The sequence below is a fragment of the Ceratosolen solmsi genome, unplaced genomic scaffold (assembly GCF_000503995.2).
Source record: "Ceratosolen solmsi marchali unplaced genomic scaffold, CerSol_1.0 scaffold31, whole genome shotgun sequence".
In the NCBI taxonomy this organism is placed as follows: domain Eukaryota; kingdom Metazoa; phylum Arthropoda; class Insecta; order Hymenoptera; family Agaonidae; genus Ceratosolen; species Ceratosolen solmsi.
This window is the reverse complement of record NW_011948432.1, coordinates 1,965,523-1,974,555: the sequence shown is the minus strand read 5'-3', so window position 1 is coordinate 1,974,555 and position 9,033 is coordinate 1,965,523. Positions and strand designations below refer to the sequence as shown.

General features: G+C 41.0%; 1 protein-coding gene across 1 annotated transcript in view; it reads right to left on the bottom strand.

The window, feature by feature from the left end:
- mthl1 (adhesion G-protein coupled receptor methuselah-like 1) overlaps positions 1 to 9,033 on the bottom strand; it is a 243,127-nt gene that overhangs the window by 16,887 nt on the left and 217,207 nt on the right. Inside the window, exon 5 of the mRNA XM_011502180.1 lies at positions 4,704 to 4,888. Within this exon, the coding sequence (XP_011500482.1) occupies positions 4,704 to 4,888 (185 nt within the window). The remainder of the gene's footprint in view (positions 1 to 4,703; positions 4,889 to 9,033) is intronic.

Sequence of the window (9,033 nt, the reverse complement as noted above, 5' to 3'; positions counted from 1 at the left end):
GGGAGGCGCACGAGGATGGGAAGAAGAGCCGAATGGGAAATATAAGAGAATTCAGGAGCAACCGGCGCATGGAAGCCCCTGCGACTGACAAGGCTGCAAGGAGAAGCCGGGGTGAAAAAAGCCAATGGAAAAGGGAGTGCCAAGGACTTGCTTTATTTTCCCGAGAGCCGAGAATTCGCAAATCCGCGGCTCCGCACGCTGTTATGGTCTTAGACAAATTTACGGCTGTTTATGACGTTTCTCTACTGCATCGCGCAACTTACTTCACTTCCTTCGTCCGCTCTGGCGCAGCGACACATAAATCGCCGATCATCTCCAACGCCATCCTCCTTTACGATTTCTCCGCCCGTCCCCCCCCGCCCCCCCCCCCCCCCCCTCCCCCGCCACCACCGAACTCATCCAACCGCCCCGCCCGACAAGAGCAACTATGCATAACCTTACCGCGGCTCTTTACCAAGAAACGTAAATTGACTTGCATTCTTTCCAATGGCAAAAAAAAGTAATTCGAGTAAGTGTCTATTTGCGCGGTACTTCATCTGTTATATTCTCGATTTATCGCTACTTTGTTGGTTTGGTAATGAATTACGTTTAATTTATATGGATAAATGTTTCTTTAAAGAGTGCCTGGAGCGCGGCTCCAATAAACCTTAATAGCAAAACCGCATCATAATCATAAAAACACTGGAGCCATATCGAGCTTAAAAATAAAAAAATATATACGGATGAGAAACTTCAACAATGCTCGTCTCCTCCCACTTGAAGAACCGTTCGCGCGATATTTTTCTCTATCCTGCAATTTGACGCTTGAATAAGGTATCCGGCATACGATGTAACCATACACCTCATAAATAATGAAAGCCTCTTGCATATAAGAATGGCGCGTGGTCGAATAATAAGGCAGATATCGAGAGAAATCTTCCTTTAAGAGTCAGAATAATTCTACGAATACATTTGCATTACGGCGGGAAGAAGGGGGAAGAGCGAAAAGAGGGGGGGGGGGAAGAGGAGCGATAATACGCGGTAAAAAAAACTAATGCTAAACAAGTGCAGCATTATCGAGATAAATGAAGAGGCTGTCCCGTGCGGAGGCATTGTCGAAGTGAAGTTCGAGGAATTGACAAAAGATTCGATTCCGCGGACAATCGTGAGCATTGTGAGCGACACATTGAAAAGCTCCTGGCAATAGCTTACGAGAATGGAGGCCCGTCCAGGAGGTGGTAGGAGGTTGGAAGCAGGGGCAAAGAAGAAGGAGGACGCGACACGACGAGGGCTGGCTGAGAGTTTGGCATATCATGGGATGGGGTGGAGCGGTGGTGGGGAATAGGTTTCGGCCAAGGTCGTCGAAAGCCCAGCGCCATACATGCTAGGACGGGGGGAGGACCGTTGAGGGGGGGGGGCCGAAGGGTTATGTACTCGGCTCCCGCACAAGAGCCTATTATTTCTCTTATAGGCCGTTAATAGCCCTTTCTCCCGCTCGCTCGCATATACATGCACTTGATGGCCGCGTAGGATGATGCGCGCCCGCGCACCCGCCCGGCTACATAATGCGAATTACCGGCTCGAGCTTTTTACGCAATCGTAATGCGCACGGATCGCGTCGAAGCGCGCACCTCGATCGCCTTTGAGCACGGACTCGAGGTTATTGACGCGTAAGTCGCGTGGGATTGCGCCGATAAGTACGGATGTGAGGGCAGGTTCGATGATCACGACCCGAGGCTGTTATAACCAGTCTTTAACGAGGATGAGCCACGACTCGATCGCGTGAATGGACTGACGACGCCTTGTCAACGCCTCTGCCATGTCCTGAATGATGGGGACGGGGTTTGAGAATCGATAGCGGTTGTATTTGTTGTTTGATGGCGAAGGAGGAGGAGGAGGAGGAGGAGGTGGAGGAGGAGGAGGGGGGGCGTGAAAGGATAGGAAGGGGACGTGGGGTAGGGCATGGCTTGGCTCGGCACTTGTTTCTCTTATCAGCTGGCCGGTTATTCAGATACGGGGTCCCCATATGTATGCTCACCCTTTGTTGTATTCAATTGGAAGGGAGTTCGCTCAGGAATTGGCATTCGACTGTAGTTTCGGAATAACTGGCGATGGAGCGCTTGACTAATACTCCGATGGCCATAAGGAAAATGACGTCGTTTCCCCATAATCTAGTAAAATTAGGTCTGAGTTTTATTTGGGTTTAGCGAGGTGGCGGCTCGAACGCACCTAGTAATTATCAAGTATCTAAGTATTTGGGATCATTCATTACATTAATCTAGCGCGCTAATTGGGTCAACGATTGACTTTTCACTTTCACCAAGCATATGTTGTTCCATCGTCCAATGTATTCTTATTTTCGATAGCATCAAAGTATAATCAGTAACGAATTTAGCCTTTCAATGGCGTCCCTTGACTTTGCTCATCCATTATCAATGTAAATAATAGGAAGGAAGTTCAGCCAGCCACTTGTGGCTAGATTTATTTGCCTTTATAAAATATGAAATGATTCATTCATCATAAATCGTGTAAAATAGAAAAATGTATAAAGAGTCTATGAGAGAGTCAATGGGCAAAGAGACTATCCCCCTCCCCCGGCACGTGTAAGCTAATTTTTCATTAGAAATTAAACAATTGGAGAAATGGTAGTAGACGAGTAGTAAGTGAAATTGAAGTTATTAAGATCTGATTTTTCTACCAATTTAACTTGTCTCGTCCGATATTTATTTTCGCATTTGCCCCGTGTAATGCTAATGACTCTAGGCATTTTTACACGAATCTCAATTGTATTTAATAATAGCGACTCTTTGTTAACAATTATAATTTACTGAAATAGGACTACGGGGACTATTGTCCGATAGCAAGTCAAAGTTAATTTAACGGGATTATGTAATATTGTTTGCAAACGTGGCTGCATGGAGGATATATAAATTTTGAAGGAAAAGTGAGGCATTTTGAATTGCAAAACTATAATATTTGAATTTCAAGCGGTAAATTGTTGTTGGAATGGGTATATTTGTGAATTCGCACTGACCGCAGTATAAGAAGTACAATGATTTTAAAAAGTCTGCGTTTCCGAATTGCGGTTTGAAAGAAGCGACGAATGCTCGCTGAAGAAAAGTTTCCGAGCGTGAATGGACTGTAGAGACTATGACGCGCGACGATAATCGTTGAAAGACGCGAGTTGGATAAAAGTCATTGAAGAAAATTCTAAAAGAAAGAGAAAAGTTTCTGGGGATCGACTGGAGCATCAGTTCGCCCATTGATCCCGGCAATTTACTTGATCAGCTGGATAGTTTTGAGCTGCGTCTCGTTTATTATGAACCGAGTCGAAGCGCTGTTGCCAATTTTTGCGACGACTGTGCCGTAAGCGCGAGACAAGCAATGATCGGTTTTACCGGATTTTATTGTCCAATTGTTTAGAGTGCTATCATCTTCGTGCCTAATTAAAAATTTTAATACATTACCACTGAAATATCTACTTATCCTCCAGCCAATTCTTTTTTCTGCTCATTTGACTACATAATCATTAGAGTTACGATACTATTGTGCGTTATTTTTCCTATAATATCGCAATTGTTAAATCGTTCGGAAAACAATCGTTTATCCTTATATATTCTTATCATCAATTTTCTGATATAGTGATGTTATTAAACAATAGCGTTGAAAAATATCAAATATCGAATAATTGAATGTTTTCATTATTAATAAGAAAGGAATTCACGATCTTAATCACAAAGGTGGAATAATAAAGAAAACTAATTTTCGAAACAATGTTTTAAAAGTTATCGATAATTTTATTTTTTTTCTCCTCGACAATACAAAGAAGAATTTCTACGTTTCTAAACACAAATGGCAATAAATAAAATTATTTGATTTCCTTTGACAACGCGTGTATTTTTATCGAGAAAACACAATAGATAAAGTAACGTGCATTAAAGGAGAAGGACTATTGATTTTTAATATCCAAGACATTTCTTTATGTCCCTTATACAATGGACATTGTCTTAAATCATAGAAATACATGTACTCCCAACACTTTATATATTCAAACATAGCATCGTTTTCAATGAACTTTCTATCTATTATCACAATTTATAAGCGAACGAAAGATAATATTACGACCTGTGACTTTTAATGTTAATGCGCATGTAAAAATAAATGAAAGGATTCAATCGCTTGACTGGTTAATAATTCGCAGCTGTATGCCCAACTGTTTAGCGCGCGACAAACTTCACAGGCTGGGGGAAGAATCCGACGATATGCCATTCGTTAGTAATTACAACTAATGAAAATATAGTGAAGTATAATATTATGGAAAAGAAAGAGAGGACAACATGTTTCATAAAATTAAATTTTAGCGTTTATAAATTATATCGAGAATTAATTAATTCCATAGAATATTGATATTATATTCGAGGGTGATGTAAAATTTTCAAACATGAGAGAGAAGGATGGTAGGAAAAGGGATAAAGGGATATTTTAATTTTATGGTAGTAGTACGGTAGTAGTCGCGCACCATGTAAAATTGCTTTTCACAGGAAGCATAGTCCAGCAGTTAAGACGATGGAAGATTGGTGCGGGGGTTGGATAGGGTGAGAGGAAACGGATCAATTAGAATAACTCGCATGTCGCCAACGCGATTGCCGATTGCAGATCGCGGGAGCGTTAAAGGGATGAAATGAATTAAACGAAGTGCAGTGGATGAAGTGATATGCACTCACCGTAAAACCAGCACTGTTTCTCGCCAAATCGTGGCCTCAGAAAAGCTTGCCCCGGAGTTTGGGGCAGGTGGTCCAGGAAGGCTGCCAGTCCGGCGACGATGAGGGGTCCTCCCCAGGCGTAAGCCCCGTAAAATCGGAGCCTCAGCAGTTCCTGGCCCTTCTCCAAGCTGGCCGGCCGCAGGTCCCTGCCAACGCAACAACGACAAAGTTTTATTATTCATCGGGTGATACGTGGAAGTGGGGAGAGGCGCCGATTGGGTACTTGCTCGATTGGGACTGGAAAACGGGGGGACACGGGACTTTGTCGAGCCCCCGATTGGGCTCCCACTTTAAGCTCGTAAGCGCATCCGGCCCGTCCGCATTAATTCACATAAGTAGAAGGCGAGGTTGGAGCCCAAGTGGGATGTAGTACTGCCCATCTGTATCCTTCGACCCCGAAAAAGATCCTAATTGGTCCGGGTTTTAACGCTCGGCTATAACGGGTATCAATTTACAGTTTGATAAGGGCTGGCAAAATTTTCCTAATTGCGTCTTATGTACCTGGCTCGCTTGAAAGCTTCTCATTATCTTACAGGCGTCGGGATTTTTCGCCTGTAATTAACGAGCCATAAGAGATGAAAAATTGGCAGGGGTTGTTGGCTTATAGAAATGTAGACTCTCTCGACCTTTAATGCTCAAATTTGACAGTTGTTATTTTTATAATTATTTCGTTGATATAGGAAATGGGCTTGCTCGTTAATTACACTCTGCCAACAAGTAATATTCAATTATTTTGCATTTTATTCCCTGGTCATGCCCTTTTAGCATAAAGTAGCACGAGACTTTTACTTGATAAAGTTGCTTAATCAATAATTTGTGCTTTATGTTTTACTCATACATCACTTTTACTAAATCTTCGAAATGTCAGGATAAATTACAGATCCATATCAAGATTTATATATCCATAATCAACATCATAATAATATTCTTGTATAAATGACAATCGTAAAACGAGTAAAATGAAGAAAAAAAATTCATTCAACAAATTTATGTATAAATTGATTTTTCTTTTATCGTCTGCGCGTCTGCGTGTGTGAATATGCAGGTGCAGGTGTTCACGTAAACATACGCGTACATTCGCAAAAGTATGAAGCATATCTACACAGGCACGCCCCCACACAAATGCACATATATTTATATTTAAATACTTTTAAAATATTGAAGACAAAAAAAAAAATCAATTCTATTTTACGAATGAAAGCTGAAGCCCATTCGAATAAATACAAAATAAGTAATTTATAAGGCCAATAGTAAGGAAAGTAAGAAATCACTGCTTATTGAAATATACTGGATATTGCTATTCATAAACTTGATAATCTAAAGTAGGTGATAGATATAAATTTTGAATTTAAACTAGATTTAACAGTACGAGAGGTCATAGGACGGTAATAAATGCTCCTGGATTTGCGTGTGGATGAGTGCGAGCGTGCACAAATGCATAAATACAAATAAAACACATACGTACTCAACGATACATAACATAGTAGTAATACCAGTACATTGATAAATTGCGATAATATATACACTAATAGGTATACGCGTGTACGTAGTATATACTCCACAGGATTTCGGTGTACAAACTGCATATATGCGTAGACGCAAATGTTGATTCGGTACCTGCGTATTGCGTATTGCGTATAGCATTGCTAATGGGAGATCTACTAATTAATGAATGCAAGCCAAGAGGGCAGGGAAGTGTTTAAGAGAAGATAAGCGAGATAGAGATGGTAAATGAGGGTGGATGGATGAATGGGAGGGAGATATAGAAGAAACAAAATTAAAACGAATGTAGTGGTATGAATATGTTTATATAAAGTGAAATTATAGCAACATTAAAGAAATTAAAAAAAAAATTATAAGTACTACTCATATGTTAAGAGCATTTAATATTCAACATTATTTGTCGAGGAAATGTGTGATGTAGAGAAATATATATATTGGAAATTCAAAGATCTGATTTAAAGTAATGTTGTGTAAACATTTGCCTTATCTGAACTGTAATTCATAAGGCTTATGACTATATTGTTATCTTTCTTAAATGCAAAATATCTTGATAATTTTCATATTAGCTTCACATGTGTACTCGACCTAATTATATATTATATTATAATAATTAATAACGTTAAATTGAAAAGTAATTTTAATTATAATATTACGCGCGAATCTAGATTTTAGGGCAAAACTTACTTGACACTAAACAAAACCAAAAAAAAAAACCAAAATAAAAAAAAAAACAAAAATAAAAGAACAAACAAAAAATATGAATTTTCAATTTATCAGCTTAACCGTGTGAAAATTAAATAAATCATAAAACTGCTTCTTTTAATGACGTTACATTAATCTTGTACACGTGTATAACTATATTGTATAATTTTAAATTGAATTTTCGTGTATTATTATATAATATCATTGCGTATATAATAAATGAATTTATTCCTACATTGTCCCGTAACATTGTACAAAATTACTTGACAAATTTATCATCCACGAAATTTGAAATGAGTAAGTAACGGATGAAATAGCATAACAGAAATTCAGACGTTGTAATCTATTCGATAATTTACATGAAAATTCTTGGGTCGTATAAATTCAACAATTTAACGGACGAGTGCGAAAGTTCACGCGAACGAGTGAGAGAGATTGCGAGAGATAGAAAGAAAGCGGCCGATGGAAAGGAGCATCCCGGAAGAGGGAGCGAGTGAAGGAGTAACATTCCCGATCGGTCGATTTGTCGCTTTTTCCGTGTGTGCCCGACCCTCCCCCGTCCCCCACATAGCAATCCACCGCCACCAACCGCCAGCACCACCGTCACCATCGCCAACACTGCCACGACGACACAAATGTGGCTGTAGTGCCAACGGGCATGAGCGCGAGCACACACAAACAAAAAGGCAACGCGTATACGGGTGCGGAGAGAAATTTCGATTAACACGGACTGCGCTAAAATCATAATTGCGTTAGCGCGAGGGACACAGCGTGTGCGTGCGTGCATGTGTGTATGTGTGTGTTGACACTCGCGCCGAGAATGTGCATGGCGTACCGAGTTTGAACCTCACGTACCTTCTTCCCTCCCGCTCATTGGATTTCGATTTCCTGTTAAGCTACGTTTACATCTACCGAAACTTCCGTTACGTGACGCCTCGACTCACCCCCTTTTTTGCCCACTTCGTGTCCTTGTATCTGCTTTTATTTTTTGCTTCGCCAAACGGATGAGAGATGAGCAGGCCGACCTCCGTCCCTCGAGCTACTCCCATCATTAATATAAGAGCGTTAGTCGATAGGTTTTTAAGTGCGCTTTTTACTAGTCGGTTACGATATAATTAGAGCGTTTTGTTCCTAGCCGAAGCCAGTGATCGAACTTTGATTTTACCCCGACTCTTTTATTTTATAATTTGGCCTTACTAAAGCCGAGTAATCTCAGTATTTAAAGTTGGTAAATTGTTTCCTATATCCAGCGCTAAGCGATGCAAACGTGTAATAAGTACAATAAAATTATCGCCTATAATTACTTTTCAGTTTTCCTCTTAACTTTAATTTATAAGCTGCAAAATTACATGGAAAATGCCACACTTAATATTACTCAACACTGTATTTGCTGTTAATAAATGCCTAAGGTATTAACTGCCTTCAGCAACGAAAACGCTAAAAACGCCATTATAAGCATGAATTATGCCAATCAATTTTCTCGAAAAGGCACAGCATTACATCGGCCGCTTAATGAGCAACAAAGGTGTGAAGTTTTGATATTATAACCGTGCTCGACTCTTGCTCGCGAAGCATTTACAGCGTAAATGAATTGGGGAAACAGCGAAGGAAGGAGCGGTAACGTGGTACGATTATTTTAAACTCCTCGAAAGTCTTACCAGCAATTAGCCGATCGCCAATACAATATCGACGATATCATATATTGTTTTCGTTTGATCCTCTCGGCGCTTAAAGGCCGAGGTAATTTGGCCAGCGTGAAGGAAAAAAAGGGGCAGTCATTGGCCGGTGCGCCCGTGAGAGGAAGCCGAGGGAGTGAGGAGCGGCGGAGCCGTGTACGAGGGCTGATCGGGGAGAAAAATTGCCGATGCGAGCCGCACGCACGCGAGATAAAAGTCGGTTGCGCACGCGACGCCTAATACGCCTCGAAGCCTTGGTTCGCCTAACCCCTACCACCCTCCCCCTCCACGCGTAGTCGATCAAAACACCAGGTCCACGGCCTATTCATTGTCCTAGAGGAAAAAAAAACAACACCGATCGAGTGGCTTTCTCACTTTGTGCTACCCCCCCCCCCCCCCCCCTCCCCATT